The sequence below is a fragment of the Leopardus geoffroyi genome, chromosome B3 (assembly GCF_018350155.1).
Source record: "Leopardus geoffroyi isolate Oge1 chromosome B3, O.geoffroyi_Oge1_pat1.0, whole genome shotgun sequence".
Taxonomy (NCBI): Eukaryota; Metazoa; Chordata; class Mammalia; order Carnivora; family Felidae; genus Leopardus; species Leopardus geoffroyi.
This window is the reverse complement of record NC_059337.1, coordinates 74007609-74025771: the sequence shown is the minus strand read 5'-3', so window position 1 is coordinate 74025771 and position 18163 is coordinate 74007609. Positions and strand designations below refer to the sequence as shown.

General features: G+C 45.8%; 1 protein-coding gene and 1 long non-coding RNA gene across 4 annotated transcripts; one reads left to right on the top strand and one right to left on the bottom strand.

Moving 5' to 3' along the window:
• Positions 1-1655: 1655 nt before the first annotated feature.
• Positions 1656-16741, bottom strand: LOC123583401 (bcl-2-like protein 2). 3 transcript variants are annotated; one of them, XM_045450428.1, is made up of 7 exons: positions 5178-5543; positions 4706-4820; positions 3932-3999; positions 3509-3615; positions 2955-3042; positions 2715-2866; positions 1656-1780 (listed from the first exon to the last, which is right to left on the bottom strand). In XM_045450428.1, the coding sequence occupies exons 1-7, from the start codon at positions 5526-5528 to the stop codon at positions 1741-1743; spliced, it is 921 nt and encodes a 306-aa protein (XP_045306384.1). In that variant the 5' UTR covers positions 5529-5543; the 3' UTR covers positions 1656-1740. The 3 variants fall into 3 exon arrangements, with proteins under 3 accessions (XP_045306384.1, XP_045306386.1, XP_045306385.1); XM_045450430.1 differs by lacking the exon at positions 5178-5543 and adding an exon at positions 4966-5058; XM_045450429.1 differs by lacking the exons at positions 1656-1780; positions 2715-2866; positions 2955-3042; ... (2 more) ...; positions 4706-4820; positions 5178-5543 and adding exons at positions 10839-14785; positions 15348-15787; positions 16245-16332; positions 16630-16741.
• On the top strand, positions 5853-15366 carry LOC123583404. Its single transcript, XR_006704846.1, has 3 exons — positions 5853-5966; positions 11261-11395; positions 15136-15366. It is a non-coding gene; the product is annotated as an uncharacterized LOC123583404 (long non-coding RNA).
• Positions 16742-18163: the final 1422 nt, after the last annotated feature.

The window sequence follows — 18163 nt, the reverse complement described above, 5'->3', positions numbered from 1 at the left end:
ATTCAGAATACAAAGCCATTGGAGAAGTGGGTTAAGGCTTCAGAGATATATAGGACACTCATTTCTTTAACCTAAGATTACTGAAGAGAATACCTAGGTCAGAGGCAATCACAAAATATTCTGGGAACAGAGGTTAATGGTGCAACAGAATATATAAAGGTTTAAATTTAGAAATCCTGTAAGTAATGGAGAAGACTTGAGCAGGGGCGGAGGGGCAGGAACACAATGTAGTAGTACCCAAGGAATCTGCATACCGATTTGACATAATACAAAATAGAGAAATTTGGTGTTAATGTGACCAACTACTAAACTTAAGGATATTAAATCAGTAAAAGCCAGTTAGTTAAGTCCTAATTAATGGAATGATTCAAAATGAGTTAGCTGAACAGAGTAAGTGGTCACTGCATGGCTAGAAAAGATATTGCCATGGTCTTTGTTAGTTAACTACTTTTTCCCTCATTTTTTGAGCTGACTTTGGGGTAAAGACAAGAAAAGCTACCCAGATACCCCTAAGAATCTAGTGCTGCTGGTGTGGATAATTCATTTGCATGTTAAATTTACTCAGGAGTACACACTGAAGTGCTATCAGATTACTCTCTTCTGGCCATTCTTTTACATTCCCAGGCTCATTTGATTTACCTCAAATGCCAATCAGGGCTACATGCTACCCAGAAAACTCATCATCCTCAACTAAATACACAATGTTCCTGTTAGTTGTAATTTTAACTCCTACTCCTTAATTCGTAAATGAGAACTTCCCCTCCACAACACCAGCACTTCCACAAAGGAGAATTAACAGCCATCTGGGATCTAAGAGAAAATAGGAAAATATATAAATAACCCTTACACCCAAAAGGCCAAACAATTTTTATTTTCAAAAACAACTTTATTCATGACACATATTAAAAAAAAAACTCCCACCCCCTGGAAATGAGCTAAAAAAATAAAGAAAATCCACCTCCCACCTCCCTGTTCCCACTTCCTCCCATTCCCTCCAAATAAAAGGGAAAAAAAGGCAAAGGAAAACAAAACAAAACAAAAAACTGAAAAACAAAAAAACGCCCCAAAACCCCCCAAAACAAGGTAGTGCATTTCCCCAAGGGGTAGGGGAATTTACACTGGAGCCGCTGGGAGCGGAACGAAGATCTTCCGGCTACAGAAACCTGCAAAGAAAGACACTCAAAACAGAAAAAGAAACACAAAAGGAAACAAAATAGATCACCAGGCAATCTGGAGGGGCAGGGAGCCGGAAAAGAGGGGTGGGATGGGTGGTAGACCTGGCAGGACAGGAGCAGGCAGGAGGGGACTGTGAAAGTTAGGGAGAAGATGGAGGGAAGGTAACAAGCAGAACAGTTTGGTGTCCTTCCAGAGCCCTGGGTAAAAAAACCCCTCCTACCACCCATGCCCACCTACCCTTGAGCAGCCCCCAAGGTGGTGAAGTGGGACAGGGAAACAAGGGGAGCAGCTTGCGCAGTTGAGACGTGTCCATGGCGAATCCCCAGAGTGAATGAGCAGCCCCCTGCCCCACTCCCTGGGCCTTCCCCTACTCCCCAAAGCAGGTCCCTCCTCAGCAGTTAGTTATGGGATTCTCCCCCCTTTCCACAGTATATCTTTTTTTTAAAAAATATTTTTTTTTCCATCAAGGTCATCTTCTGTTTTTCTTTTTTTTTTTTTTAATTCTTTTTTTTTTTTCCTTCTTTCCTCTTTTTTTCCTCTCTCTCCTCCTAATACACACTTTTTTTAGTAAGGGGAATACCATGATGTCGCTCTAGCCCGGCCCCTGGAAGAAAGAAGGAGAGTTAGGTGTTAACATAATCACTTAAGAGTCAGCACAAGCCCCTCCCCATGGGCCCTTGCCCCAGTTATAGTGCAGGGAATGGGGGGAAAGAAGTTTCCAAGTATCCTAAAACTGACCCCATTATCCCAGAAATAGTGACACACCTGGCAAATGGGAGGGGACAATTTAACAGAACACCTTGCCATTGGCAAAAAAGCATATCTGAGATAATAGGGGCAAGAAAACGGACTTATTGTTTATCCACTTTTCAGTCAGTTCTCCACAGCTCTAAACCCCAGGCCTTCACCATCAGATCCTCCCTAATTCCTGGGAGTAGATAAGTAAATCTTATGAAAAACCAAGGTCTATATGCTTATCCTGTCTATTTAAAGGCAGAGAGATGATAATAAAGCAACAACATGGGCATCACACTAGGCCCAGAGAAAAAGTTAACCTTGTAAAACACTGGCTCAGTTAAAGAGTAAGTATCTCATTATCCTCCCACATGGCTGTTGAAAAGGATCAACTAGCCTCTGGTATTCTTCCAAGGGAGGTTCAATCTTCAACTCCTCCTTAACTCTGGGAAAAGTAGCAAATGTCCAAGCAGTGCCTTCACTACTCTGAGGCCGTTCTTCCTGGCCTGTTTTGTAAACACCTTCACTGCCACCAACTCTCAAGGGAAAAAAGGCTGGGGGAAGAACCATCTCTCAGAACAAAGTGGAGAGATCCAGCCCTTATCACCAACTCTTGCTCCAGAAAACGATGATGAGACTGGCCTCCTGGCCTGCAACTACCTTCCTCACCCTGCACAGGCAGGAGACCAAGTCCCTGGAGACCAAGGGGAGGGTAAGTGAGGGAGATTCCTCAGATCAGGAGAGAAGGAAACATACAGGGCTCATGGGAGGCGGGGGGAGAGGAGCAGCCCATCTATCCTGACCTGTAGACGCGACCCCGGGGCCTGCTGTTAAAACCACTGTAGAATCGAGAGCGGGAACTGTTGTAGTTGGTGGTCCGGGCACGGTATCGGGCTCGTGGGAAACCCCGGTCTGTTGTGCTGATGCCTGGTCTGTTGGTTCGTTTTGGGATCACCTGACAGTGACGGATGTACAACAAAAAGCCTCAGAATAAGCCTGGAGAGTTTACACAGAACCAGAACAGCAATGGGCATGGGGCTTACCTTGATTTGTCTTCCTCTAAATAGGGACTCATCTAAGGCCAAGGAAGTCCTCACTGACTCTTTGTCTGAGAACTCTATATATGCAAACCTGAAAAGAATAATAGTCATTTTATCTATCTGAAGTTTAAAAAAGCAGCTTACGTGTCAAATCCAATTTTTAGGCATGCTTTACTCAAGTAATAACACATCCACATTTTCTTATTACTTTTCAAAAAATTCTTAAATGCAAGATTTCAATCCAAATTTCTAGCTACTCTTGGAAAATTATAAAACAGTATCCACAGGGCCTGGATTTCCATATAGCAGAACCAGTTAGGGCTAAGCAGAAGCTGTCCCTCTCTCTTCTAGCTCATGAATACACCCACACTAACCTTCATCTTTATCTAAAGGCCTCTGAAAGCATTTACGTGCAACCCCTGATATATATCAACATTAATTCCTCGTAAGATGAACACCACTTACTTTAACAGCAAGTTAACTTACTGTTCAATATAAAACATTTTGTCTACTTTTAAAATGTGATTAAAATGACCTCAACTTACTTCCCTACTTACCCTTTAGGATGGCCACTAAATTTGTCACAAAGTATGGTAACACGGTTGACTGAACCACAGCCATGAAAGTGTGCTTCCAGCTCTTCTGCTGTTGCACCATAGTCCACCTGTGGGGATAAAGGGGTTATGTTTCACACGTATTGGGCAAACAAGCTCCCATCTCAACAGGTATCTCTGCCGAGCCTCTGGGCTGGGCCACCATATACACCAAGGCACATCAAATCTGATTCTTTAAGAAACTAATCCTTTTCTCTTCCCAATCCTAAAGCCTCTGCTGATCACCAGTACCTTTTACCTCCTCCAAACTCTCCCAATATTCCCCAAATCCACCACCTATCCTTGAGATGTTCCTTTCAATACTCCTACTAAGCAACTCCCAAAACAAGAGCTTCCCCCAACACCAATCAGGGCCCTAATACATACATTGCCAACATAAATGGAACGGGCATCAGCCTCCATCTTCTCTTCAATGGACATGATCACTGGGCCAGCTTTGAAGAAAAAAGAAATCGGAGGGGAAAACAAAGCTAGTTTTCTATTTGACCAATAAGTGTACCCCTCCCACCACCAGTGCTACAGTGAAGGCAAAGATTTAGGTCTGCTCTGTTCCCTGCTGTACCCATTATCAAGAATACCATCTAACACACAATAGGTACTCAGTGAACATTTGACAAATCAGCAACAGATTAACACAGTCCTAAAAACCAGAGAGAACAGTACAGGAATTCCCTCCTTCCCCCAAACCAAGTCCCTGTTTATTGAATAACTTTGAGTGAAATAATTTGAAAAGTGAACAAAATCAAGGGAACCCAAACTCAACATTTCTGTATTAAAGGGAAAGCCCCCTGTAGTGGAGCAATTTCTTAGGACTCTTAAAAGGTCTCAAACTAAAAGAAGAACCATGAGCCTTGAAGGTCAAATGCCAATTGGAAACCTCCACAAAGAGTAGAGGTAGAATAAAGAACAAAGAGCAACACACATGTAAAAAGGACAAAGAAAGGCACAAGATTACCATCATCAAAACAGGTTTTTGCCTCACTAAGGTCAGAGGAACACACAATGGACAATGACCACAGCACCTGCCCAGTAATTGCTCAGACAAGCAGCCTCAAAGTCCCGAGCATCTAATCCCATACAACCCGCGTTCGCATAACCCTTCCGAGGACAGGGATCCGCGTGCAACCGCCAGTTACTCACCATTGCCTGGAGGTGGACTCATATTCATCTGTTTCTCTACCTCGTTCTGTAGCTCCTTTAGCTTCTCGGCTTCTTCCTCCATCTCCCTGACTCGAGCTTTGATCGCTTCCAGCTCCTACAATGAGTGGAGAGGGTATGGAGAAGAGCTTAACAGGAACCAACGCAAGGGCTGCGCCCAGCTCTCCGTCCGAGCGCGGCCTCATGCTCGGCCATTTCCCTCGCCCCACACGCGGGTCACGATGAAAAGAAAAGCAAGGTACCTTCTCTAAAACAACACTAAGCACCCATAACGCCCGAATCAACCCGGCTAGGCCCCTTCTGGCGGTCGAGGATCCGTCCCCGGCCCTGCCCCAGCCACGTTATTCCCCGCCCACCCCCACCCCCCGCCTGCCTCCCGCCTGCCTCCCGCTCGCCCGAGCTCTGGGCCTCCCGTGACACGGACGGCCCTGCTCGTTCGCCCTCCTTCCCTCACCGGGTCCTCAATGGCGCCGTCCCCCGGGTCACCCTCGACCAGTCCCGGCTCCTCCTCCTCCTCCTGGCTGCCGGGGGCTCCCGAGCCAGGCCCAGGGCCCGGAGCTCCCGGGGGGGCGCGGGGCCGGGGCGGCTCCTCTTCGGGCTCGGGCTCCGGCTCGGGCTCCAGCAGCAGCTCCTCAGGCTCCAGTTCCTCAGACTCCAGGCCGTTCCCGTAGTCCCCTGCGCCCCCCGGGGCCCCCTCCCCGGCCTCCCCACCGGCCCCGGGCACAAGATGGCGCCGCCGCCCCGGCCCGGAGCCCCGACCGCCCGCAGCCCCCGCTGCTGCTGCCGCCGCCGCCGCCGCCGCCATCGCCGCTCAGACTGGGGCCCGCCGCCCGGCGATTGGAGAACTGCGCCGGGCACGCCGAGGATTCATTAGTCTAGCGGCCTGCCCGTCACCACCAGCTAGGACTCCATTGGGGAATATTACTTGACAATCAAATAAGATCCCACCCTTAAGGCGGGATATTGCACCAAATTCTCAAATCCCGGTAGGGGAATTGGTCTGTCAATCAACATATGTCCCACCTCCTCTCAAGTCCTTAGGTAACAATACCGCCAGAGCTGTGACGACATTCCTGCTTCCCGCCCCGCCTCCAGGCGGATCCGCGAAGTATATGACGTTCGGGGATTGGCTGCTGGCTGGGTGAGGGGAAAGAACCAGTCTTCCGATCGCCTGGCCGCACCGGCCGTCTCAGATGCCGATTGGCTCGCGGGATTTGAAGGGCTAACACCCGTTTCGTGACAGGTGAACCTTGCCCCGCAACGGACGGCCAGGCTTCCATCAAGGGAAACCCGAGGTCACATGACTAGTCCTTAGGGAGGCCGCCATTTTGACACTACTGGTTGCCAACTGGAGAGCTGTTGGAAGGCAGAGGCCGGAAACATTGAGGCGGTTTCTGGAATCTGGTTTGCTGACCAGGAAAGAATCAGTAGATGGGATATTGCTGGAAATGGAGGTTCTGAATGGCGCTCTCCAGTAAGCTTACTTTTCCCATCCAGGTTATTGGTACCAACATCCACCAACCAGTTCTCCCAAACCAAAAAGCTGGGAGGAATCCTCACTCCAGAGCTACTAGCCCTGTCTGATCTGTCTTCCTTGCACAGGCAAACCCCTGTTCATGCCCCAGTTTTAGCCTTTTTCTTGGACTGTTTGCTACAGCTCCCTAATAGGTCTCTCAGCTTCCAGTGTCATCTTTCCAAGCCTCGCCGCTACTTAGAGCCGGCTCCCTTTTGCTGGCCCGGTAAAAATAAAACTTTACCGTGGCCTTAAGAGATCTCAGGACCAGCCTACTTCGCAAATGTTATTTCCACCCTTCTCGTTCCAGGGGGGTGTACCTGCACACAGGTCTGTACCTCTACACGCAGTGTACCCATGTACACTGCAAGCCCCAGCATCACCTCTACTGAAGAACCTTTCACTACCCTCTCCTTTCCCATGACAAGCAGGCCTACTCCCACTGTGCGCTCATTTTGTCCTGCATTGTGAGTTTGGGAATGAGTGGCTGGATCCTACTTATATTTGCAACCCCACTGTGGGGCAGTATGCTTTGTACCTAATAGATGTGCAATAAATGTTTGCATTTATTGGGGATCTGGGTGCCACCCTCATTTTTCAACGCTTTCCCAGCCCCCAAACCCTCCTTCAGTCCGCAGAGGAATTCCTCCTCGCAGGCTCCCAGCACACGTTTGTACTCTGAGATAACCAATGAGACCTAGTCCTGGAAAGCAGGGTTGCCCTATTGTAGCAGTGTTACTATGCATTTTTTAAAAAGTAAGGAATGACGGTGTTAAGTTTGCAAAAGGGTTATTTGTGGCCAGACCAAGCTACGGTTTGACAGCCAGATTCAAATGAGGCCATTCAAATTAGTTAAATCAGACAACCCCAATAGGATGTGTATGGCTGGGGCAGGGATTTGGACAAGAGGAGATCTCTGTTAGCAAACCAAAAAGTCAAAAGCTTTTCAATATACCCCATTCTTCCCCTCACCCTCACTTCTCAAAAATCCTTACCTCAGGAACAGGGGAATTCTGAGCAGAGTCATAGTTCTTAAAATTTCACTGAAAATTACTTCAGCAGCCATCGCAGCTCCAGTGGTCTGGGAGAACTAACGTGAGCACCGAAGACAAACCCTAAAAGATTGTGAAGTCGCTGGAAGAAAAAGTTTTTCTACTAATCTTAACCTAATCAAGATGTTGATGTTTTATTGGTGCCTGATTTAAGCTAATCAGGCAAATCAAGGGAAATGTGATTTTTTAAATAATGCTTCAAATCCTAATTTTTTGAGCACTTGATTTTGTAATAGGTACAATCCTAGATTCCTTATTATATCTCATTGAATCCTTAACAACAACTCTATGAAGCAAATATTTCCAAAACTATAACTTGTTTTAGGGATGAAGAAAGAGTGAAGTAACACCCAAGTCATGGAACTAATTAGCAGTGAATAGGTGGTAAAAAGTGGTGGGACATCTGACCAGCTCAGGTCATGACCTCCCCATTCAGGAGTTAGAGCCCTGTGTCAGGCTCTGTGCTGATAGCTCAGAGCCTGGAGCCTACTTCAGATTCTGTGTCTCCCTCTCTCTGCCCTTCCCCTTCTTATCTCTCTCTCTTTCTCTCTCTCTCAAAAAATAAATAAACATTTTAAAAAATTTTGGAGGTGCCTGAGTGGCCCAGTCGGTTGAGCGTCCGACTTCTGCTCAGGTCATGATCTCACAGTTTGTGGGTTCAAGCTCCACATGAGGCTCTGTGCTGACCGCTTGCTCAGGGCCTGGAGCCTGCTTCAAATTCTGTGTCTCCTCTCTCTGCCCCTCCCCCGCTCACGCTTTGTCTCACTGTTTCTCAAAAATAAATAAATGTAAAAAAAAATTTTTTTTAGTTTTTTAAAAAAAGAAAAAAATGAGCGGGGGATTCAGAGCCAACTTTCGAAACTTAGATCAAAATTATTACAAGGTCTGCTTTAATACACAAAAATTACATTATGTATGATGTTGAAATTCGGAAAAAGACTAAATTCCCACAATAGACAAATGTTTAGGCAAGTTGTTATTATATCCAAAGATTATGATGCACCTATTAAAAGGTTTACACATAGTGTGTAATAACATGGAAAAGTAATTATGTTAGGCCAAAGAAGTAAATATAAAATTGTATATAAAGTATGATTAAAGTATCATTATGATGTCTTATTTTTTTAAAAAATAATTTGGACTGGGGCACCTGGGTGGCTCAGTCCGTTAAGCTTCCAACTTCGGCTCAGGTCATTATCTTGCAGTTTGTGAGTTTGAGCCCCGTGTTGGGCTCTGTGCTGTCAGTTCAGAGCCTGGACCCTGCTTTGGATTCTGTGTCTCTCATTCTCTCTGCCTCTCCCCACTCATATTCTCTCTCTCTCTCTCTCTCTCTCTCTCTCTCTCTCAAAAATAAATAAACATTTAAGAAAATTAAAATAAAAAAATAATTTGGACTGAAAAAATAAATAACTTGGACTTCAGGGGAAAAAAGGGAGCAAGAATCAGTTCGATGTTTCCTTTGGTAATATGTACTAAAAGCTTTCAAAATGTTGAGATTCTTAAACCAGTAATTGTATTTCTTATGATCTGCTCTAAAGAAATAATCTAAAAACTGGATAAACATTTGAGAATAAAGACATTCATCAGAGTGAAAAAAATGTAAGCAACTTGAATGTCCAAGTGACATACTCAGGAAAATTATTATGTACACATAGATGTAATTTTATATGGTCATTATGCCTTCAAAACATTTTTAGTAACAAGGAAAAACTGCAATATAATGGTAAGCAGAATTGTAGTATAGAAAATTGTATATACAGTATGATCATAAAATATAAGCATGGACAGAAGATGGGAAAGAAATACGCCAAAATATTAATAGTAGTAATTTCTGAGTAGTAGGATTATAACTGACTCATAATTTTCTATGTTCTATGATTTTTTTCCACAATATCATATATTATTTTTGTTTAAAATTAAAAAACCTTCCAACTCCCAAATTAATAAGCATGATTACTTTTACAAACACATTTAAAAAGATATTTGAATGGTGACTTGTAAAGTAAGATACTTCCCTATTAGACTGTAAACTGTAAAAGGCAGGGACATCATCGTAATTATATTTGTATTCTCATTGTCCATCACTCTATTCAATAAATGGTAACTGAATTAATGATCTTCTGTAATAATTTTAATATCTTACCTGTTGTTGATGCATAGAGAACATCAAAGAGATAAGTTTCTAAGAATGAATTTGTGAAAAATTATTACGCAATGATGTGAAATCTACCCATTATGAGTATAATTTTCCTTCATTAGTAACCTCTCAATAGAGGGCCATGGAATTTTGGGAAAATGGAAACTCATTGATGCTGTGTGCCAGAAGAAGGAAAAATGTGCTAATAGAAGTGAATGGATAGTGGAAAAAAAGGAGAATTAGGGGTGCCTGGGTAGCTCAGTCAGTTAAGTGTCTGTCTCTTGTTTTCAGCTCAGGTCAGAGGATCTCATGGTTTGTGAGTGTAAAACCCGCATCGGGCACCATGGTGACAGTGCGGAGCCTGCTTAGGATTCTCTCTCTCCGTCTCTCTCTGCCCCTCCCATGCACTATGTGTGCGTTCTCTTTCTCTCTCTCTCTCTCTCTCTCTCAAATAAACTTAAAAAAAAAAAAAAAGAATTAAATCACTAAAAGGGGATGAGGGCAACTCCAGTTCTGTACAAAAGGGAAAAGTTTTCTCACTAAACAACATAAATACTTGGCTTTTTGGTAGTTTCATTCCTGCTTTTAACTCTTGCTTTTTTTGCATGCTGCAATAATTCTCTATAACCTAGAACTATGTTATTTAATATGGTACCTATTAGTCACAAATGGTTTGAGCACTTGGAACATGAGTAGCCTGACTGGAGATGTACTGAAAGTATCAAATATACACGGAATTGCAAGACTCTGTATGAACAAAAGAGTGTAAAATAAATTAATAATTACTTAATATTAATTATAGGTTGAAACTATAATAATTTTTACACTGGGCTAAGTAAAACATTGTGAAAATTAGTTTTATAACTGTTCCTTTTTGTTTGTTTTTTTTTGTTTTGTTTTAATTTTTTTTAACGTTTATTTATTTTTGAGACAGGGAGAGACAGAGCATGAACGGGGGAGGGTCAGAGAGAGGGAGACACAGAATCCGAAACAGGCTCCAGGCTCTGAGCTGTCAGCACAGAGCCCGACGCGGGGCTCAAACTTACGGACCGCGAGATCGTGACCTGAGCCGAAGTTAGCCGCTCAACTGACTTGAGCCACCCAGGCGCCCCTGTTCCTTTTTGTTTTAATGAGACTACTAGAAAATGCAAAACTACATATATGGCTTGCGTTATATTTCTGTTGGACAGTGCTGATACAGAACCTTGAAACCTTGATCATATACTTACCTCTATCGTGGAGCCAACTCTCAATTATTTTCTAATGCAAAGTGTAGCCTCGCCTACCTTAATTCCTTAGGTCTGTCCTTGCAGGGAAGTGAGGTGTGCACTTAAATGAGAAAGAACCTCCTTTGGGCTGCTTATTTTCTGTTCTGCTTCGTTAACTTTTTAAAAACTTAAACTTATTTTAATATGCTGTACCAGAAATATGTGTTCTTTATAAAAAAAAATCAGAAAATACTGACAGTAAAAAGAACAAAATAAAACACCAGTAAAATCCAACACCCACAGATAATCACTAAATGATATTTTGGCATATATCCTTCCTGAAATTTTCAGTACATAAATACATACAGAGGCATGTACACACACACATATTTACATATTTATTTTAGCAAAATGGGATCATACTGTATATATTGTTTTCTATTTTCTTTTTTACCAAGATAGAAACATCTTTCCGTATCAATAAAAATATTTTTCCAATTTCATTTTTCATGACTTTCCTCAAAAGTCACCTTAGAAATGAGGGTTTTCCCTGACTATTCTATTTAACATTGAAATTTACAGTTACACTTTCCTAATTCCATGCTAATGAATTATTTTTCTTTATAGCATTTATCACTTCATAACATGAAATGTTATGTTAATGAATATCAGAAGTGAAGTGAGTACTGGGGAGAAATGCTCATTGTCATTAGAGGCCGAACCACAAGTGAGGACTTGGTCACCATCACACAAAGGTTTGGGGTAAGTTCCTTGTTTTGGTTTGTTTCTGGTTTATAGCCATCCCAAAGTACTGTATATACACACCCTCTTAAGATTTGGGTTGGCATAGGGGCACCTGGGTGGCTCAGTCAGTTAGAACTTGGAGCCTGCTTCAGATTCTGTGTCTCTCTCTCTTTTCCTCTCTCTGCTCCTCCCCCACTAGCACTCTGTCTTTCTCTCGCAAAAAAAAAAAAAAATAAACTTAAAAAAACCTGTTTTTAAATAAATAAAATTAAAAAAAGATTTGGGTTGACATAGATGGAGCTCTTGGCTTTGGGCATTTGGCAGGGGTTAGGAGATGGGGAACAACTCTGATTTTCTTTTCTTTATGGTCTCAACACATTCCCAAGTCCTTGTTACTCTAATTCTTGCCATTAACAAGGTCACGAAGAGATGATTAGATCAAGAAATGTCCTGACACCAGGCTATAGAGTGTAGAAGTCACAAACCCTGCTCAGTCCTTCTCATTAAACTTCTGGGCTTTATTTTTTTTTAATACGACCATTACATATTACACAAAAATAAAAGTCAAATGAACTTGATATTTATAAATTATTAAATAAAAATACAGGAATATATATTTATATTTATAGAGCTTTTTCTTTTCTTCTAAACTAACCAAATCTGTTCTCTTGCCATTTTATGATTTAAAAAAGTAAAATAGTATATACCCTAGAATAAGTGGGGAGTAGGATTAATAATCGCAGGACCTAGTTGCCCTACTTCTGCTCCTTCCTTGGCCTAAGCAAAATCCCTATATGTCCCTTTGGGCTCTGGAGAGCAAGAAACACCCTCTCTACCTATTTAATCTCTGAAAAATGGCAATTAGATTTATTTCCCTTATTTTTTAAAAAATGAAATAGATTTAAAAATTGGGAGCCATACTCAGCCTTCCTGGCCAAGAGCTAATCCCAAGGAACTATATGGCTCTAGAAGAGTCTCTAGTTTTCCCTGACAGAAGAGTCTCTGGGGTTTCCATTGCCCCTCAAGGACAGGACAGATCAAAACTGCCCACTACGGTCCCATTCAAGCTATGCTTCTGGGAATCCAAGCCCTTTACCCTTTCAGAAAACAACTTCTCCTTCTACCAAGGTGTGAAGGCCTCAGAGCAGGGCATTTCAGTTACCTGACCACGGTCCCTGCTGCTCCTGTTTGCTAAAGGTCCCCAGGAGAGTTAACAGGGATAGGTGGTCTTGTGGTAGACGGGAGGGTGGAGTCTGCCCCAAACCTGGGGGAGCACAGGCTCCAATTTGGAGCTGATGGTCTAGTCAGTGGTTTTCCAACTTTTTTTTTTCAGCAGCAAACCCCTTAATGCAAATAAAATCTTACCCTGAACCCCGATATGTAAGACAGCTACAAGGGGAGCTATTCTGTTTAAGGACAAGTAGCCCAGCCTGCTCAGCACCCCCTCCCTTCACCTCCCCAAGGCCTCCTGAGGCAACCCCTAGGAAACCTCAGGGCTCCGCCAAGCAGCCTGAAAACCACTGGTCTAGTTTGTCCTGAGCAAGTCAGAGACCCCCCACCCCACCCCAACTGCCTGCCACAGACCAGCTCTGAGTTTCTGGTATCAGCATACTCACGATGGACCAAGTGGCACATGCAGTCTTCCACCTCCCCTATAAATACCATTAAAAAGTGCAGCCCTCTCTCAAAAGCAAAAGTCTGGGCTAAACACCTGAGGCCAATTTTGGTCCCACATTCTTGTGAGTACAACTATGTTGCCACATTTTGGGACCAAATGAAAATCCCAAGAAGAGTCAACCATGGTCTAGCTAAGCTGATCAGTGCTCAGGATCAAGGGCAGGGTTCTAGAGCACTGTGTCTGAAGTCAGCATTGGAGAGCAGCAATTTTAGCACCTTGGGAAGTGCAGCAGTGAGGTCTGGCTCAGGGCATGCATCTGGAGTGAAATCATTTCTTTCTCAAAAGAAAAAGCTATAAGTGGAATCTGTTCTAGAGGACTGTGAGCTCTAAAGTTAACGTCCTCAGACTCAGAGGTACAGACAAGTAACACCCATGCAAACAGCGTGGCTTCAAAGAAAATATAAATGCTTCTAGGTCATGGTAGGTACTCTAGAACCCATATATCTGGCCCTTGATAAAGCAGCACCAAAGCCCACTACACGGAATAGGCCAGTCACGGAGTATAGGTCACCCTCACACCTATGGGGTTCAGAGCTGGAATGTTCCTCTCAAGGCATCAACAGTCTCACTGAGACACAGTGCAAGACCCAGACTGTACTCTAGATCAGCATTTACCTCCACACACTCACAAGGAAAATTAGAGTCCCAATTTAGAGTTGAGTTTGGGTACAGAAAGTCCCAGAGACAGGGAACACTTTAGGCACCAGTGTGCCCCAGTGGGAGAGGAGGGCGGCAGGTAGGTCCAGCTCCCCACCCACCCCCACTGCAGGCTCCACGGCCCTGTTTTCTGTCAGAGCCCAGGAGGCAGCAGCAAGTGCATGATGCACAAGGAATAGGGACGGTGAAGCAACAGGGCCAGCTACAGAACTTATCTCCAAAGCCCTGCAAATGACTTTCTGTGGAAAAGTGCCCAAAGCCCTCTTCTGGATACAGTGTTTTTCCCATAGCCTTGAGGCATCAGGACAAGGAGAGGGGGAGGAGGGAGTTGGGAGGAGGGGCAGAGAGCTGCCCCTTGTTCTTGCCACTTCAACAGGGAATGTTTTCTCTGTGAATACGGCCGCCACCATGTTAGACAAGCAGCCTAGCATGCACACAAGCACGCGTGCACATGCATACACATGTCCAAGCAGCCCAACATCACAGCCACCTCTCCCTATCACCTGAGAACTCCAAGCTTCCATTCCAAAGGGATGTGCCTTCGGTGTTTTTCCCCAAATTTCACTCATCCAATGGAGACACAACCCCTTATGCAAATCCTCCTTCTTTAGGGCTACAAAGTAAGCTCTAGTTATAGTTTTGTGTGCCTATACCTATAGGCATGATCTCTCCCACCTCCTCCCAACCCTGGAATGCCTCCATCTCCTGGCCTGCTCGCTTTCCAAACACATCCCCTAATGTCTCCAGCTCATCCTTCCGACTGCCTGCCTGGCACACACAGCTCCTTCCCACAGTACCCTGCCCCTTCCCATCCCCATTCCATGCCCATCCATTCACTCACTTCTTCCAAGGGCATTTCTCTTGTTCTGTTCCTGCTCTCTTGTCCCCCAACTACACTTAGCCCCACCTGGCCCTGGACTTTCTCACTTGCTAGCAAAAAAGGCCCCTACAGTTACCAGGGCCCCCAGTGCCACGGCCCCTGTCAGCACTGTCCTCACTGAGGCCCAGTTCCCCTCCCGCAGACGCCGCGCCTCCTCCAGGGCCCCGTCCCCGTATAGAGCTGTGAACTCCGCCTGTGGGAGAGAAGGGAAGTAGGAGAGAAAGGAGAAAGGGATATCAGGAGAGGAAAGAGTGGAGGAAAGAGGAGAGGAAGAGTTCCAGTTCCATCCACTACAAGCACTACCCCATACCCAGCTCCTCTCCAGCCAAAGCTCTACTGGCTGCAAGCCCCGATCATCCCCCATGAGCGCCTGGCTCATTTGCCCTTTCTGCCTCAAGTGAATCCCAGCCTTTCCCTGGCCAAACATTTTGCTCGGAACTGGCATCCTTTGCCAAGGCTTTCCTGACCCCCTGACACCCCCCCTCCCATGCCACATACTCTGGTGTAAAAAGCTTCTGATGGCTGGATGCCATTTCCCTGCAGGCACTGTGTATTCTGTCCTCTGCTTTGGACCATGAGCCCATCCAGTGATGACTGCATGGCAGCCCTGGAGTGCGTGACACCCATGGTGAGAGCATCTGATTCCACCCAAATAGGGAGACTCAGACCCCAGCCTCCAGCCAGAACCCCTGTCTTCCCTCTGGAGACCATCTTTGCAGAAGGGTGTGCAGAGCAGCAATTGAGAAGCTTCTTACCCAGCCCCCACTGCTGTGAATCCAGTCGGCCAGCCGTGTCTCCAGGTAGGCCACCATCCACTCTTGCACTTGTCCCACAAGTGGCTCCATCTCCTTGTTGACACTCTCAGCACACAGTGCAGCTCCAAAGACAAAGAAGGCCACAAGGCGGCCCCAGTTGGGGCCCCCTTGGAAGAGTTCATCAGAGACCTGGGTGAAGCGTTGCTGGGCTGACCCAGGGGTCACATGCAACTGGGCTGCCAAATCAGAGAAGGTGCGCCGGAAGCGGGTCTCAAACTCATCTCCAGCTGCACGCATGGCTTGGTGCAGTGGGTCAGCTGCTGGGCCCTCCCCAGGGCCTGCTCCACAAACATAACCCTTCTGCCTCAGCTTATAGCCTACAAAGTCTGCCACTAGAGCCCGTGTGTCTGGGGCTGAGGCTGGGGTCGCCATCCGGGCAGCTGTAAGAGTCAAGGATGAAAGACTGGCATGAATATATGGTCAGAGAGCCAGAAGGGGCACTTCAGGCTTGGCCAACCCAGTGAGAGGTGGGAGGAAATGCTCAGAGACCACTGAGCAGGGAGGGGCAAGAATGTGGGAATTAAGTCAAGGTGAGAGGCCAGAGCATGAGGGGCTGACCATTAATTTGTAATGTGTTCAATTAAATGTAAAACAAGTAAATTTTATTTTTAAAATACTTTAGATTCTTTCCATAATAAAAAAACACCAACTCTATAACCCCCCTACAAACCCCCTTTCCGCAATACACACCATTTTAGCTTAGGGTCTTAGTACCTCCCCAGAGGGAAGATGTGAAGATGCTGGCAGAGGCACAAGATGGGGGAGGAGACAGGAGCTGAAGGAAAAGGTGGGAGAAGCAAAGGGCTGCCAGGGACAGAGAAGGAAGGGGACACTCACCCAGCCTGGATGGCAGCTTTTAGGACCCAGCGCTGGTGGCAAGGAGCCCCCAGCTGGGGCCTTTCATCCTCCTGGCCAGCGTGGAGCCCTGGGAAGGGGAGGGGGAGAGCAGAGCTAGGCGGGGAAGGCCATGGATCACAGTCTGGACAGAGAAGACTGGGGGTGCAGCTCCCGGGACCGGCCCCTGCCCCCAACGTTCTACCAGCTGTGTGGCCGAATCCATGTTTAATGACTGTCCTCCCAGGAAACCCAGAGCCAAGGGCTTCCTGCCGACACCGTATCTACTCCCGGCTCCCCCCAGTGCAGTCCAACAGCCCAGCTCCTCCTTTACCCCCACCCTCAGCAAGTCTCCAACCCCTCCTGCCTGCCAGGTTAGGGATCTCACGGGTCAGGCCGCTGCCAGGATCCGGGCCGTTTCCTGGTGCAGGAGCTGGGAGGGAGGGAGAGACGGAGGAAGGGAGGGAAGGAAGGAGGGAGGAGAAAGGGGGGGTGGGAGGGAGGGCCCGGCGCCGGGTGATGATGGGGCCCAGAGATGCGTCCAGAGAGAGGGGCGGAGCTGGGAAGCAAGCTTGGGAAGGCCACAACTCCGGAAGAGAGAGGGCTGCTGGAGGCCAAGAGGAGCAGGGTGGAGAGGAGACAGAGGGCCAGGTTGGGCTCCTGAGCCTGAAGACTGCCCAGAGAAGCCGGCTAGGCCTCAGGAAACCTCGGAGCAAATTCAGCATTTCCAGAAGGTCTCTGATGTTCCACGCACTTGTTGAATTTTTCCAGCCTTAGAGTGGATGCCTGAATTAGAGGAGCAGTTCATTCCAGTGGGAGCTGCCTGCCAGGTGCCTCGCCCTGTGGTACTGGCAGACATGACATAGACACCGGACATTTCACTTCCTCTTTTCTCCAGGAACTTTAACCCAGTAGTCGCTTCAGAGGCTGGGGCTTTAACCAGGCATCAAGACTTGGATCGCAAGTAGTTTCTGCAGGTAACTTTTCTTCACCTTTTTTCTTTTCTTTTTTTTTTTGTAATCAGATTGGTTTTCTTTTTACTTCTCTTTACTCAACACGTGAACTTATTCTCATTATGACAAGTTCAAACAATATAAAGGTATAAGGGGAAAAAAATACGAGTCCTCAATCTCCCTCCTTCTACCCTTTGCACAAATCCACCTTCCTTCCTGGAGGTTACCAATGTCAAGGTTGCTGTTTACCCTTTCAGATAGATAGATAAATAGATAGACCTATTATTTATACATGGCAATATATTTATACAAAACAGTTCACAGGATATGAAGCAGTCTGACCACAGGTGATCCTCAGGAGGGCCCTTGAGCATTCTGACTGGGCCCCTGGGCCCCGCTGGCTCTTGCAGCTGGCATTTCCTTAGGCTCCATTTAGAGGGATCTCTAGCCAGAGGCTAGAAAGAGGCAACCCAGTTCTCCTTTCCTGCTGGTTCCCTTTGCTTCTACCTCCAGTTCAAGTCTTGATATTCCTACCTGCCCCTACAGTCACTGGAGAAGAAAGGTCATATCTGTAACAATGATCGTAACAACTAATACATTTTGAGGACTTATTAGGTGCTAATATAGCTAATAGCTAATAGCTAATTAGGTGCTTTCTTTTTGTGCATGATATTTTATCCTCACGCCAATCCCTATGCTGTTTTATCCCCATTCTGTGGGTGAAGAAAGTGAGGCTTGGAGAGGTTAATTTACCCAAAGCCATATACTTAGAAATTGTACTCAATTTTGTCTGACTTTAATGTTTATTTATTTGTGTGTGTGTGTGTGTGAGAGAGAGAGAGAGAGAGAGAGCACGAGCAGGAGAGGGGCAGAAACAAAGGGAAACACGGAATCCCAAGCAGGCTCCAGGATCCAGCTGTCAGCATAGAGTTGGACACAAGGCTCGAACCCACAAACCACGAGATTATG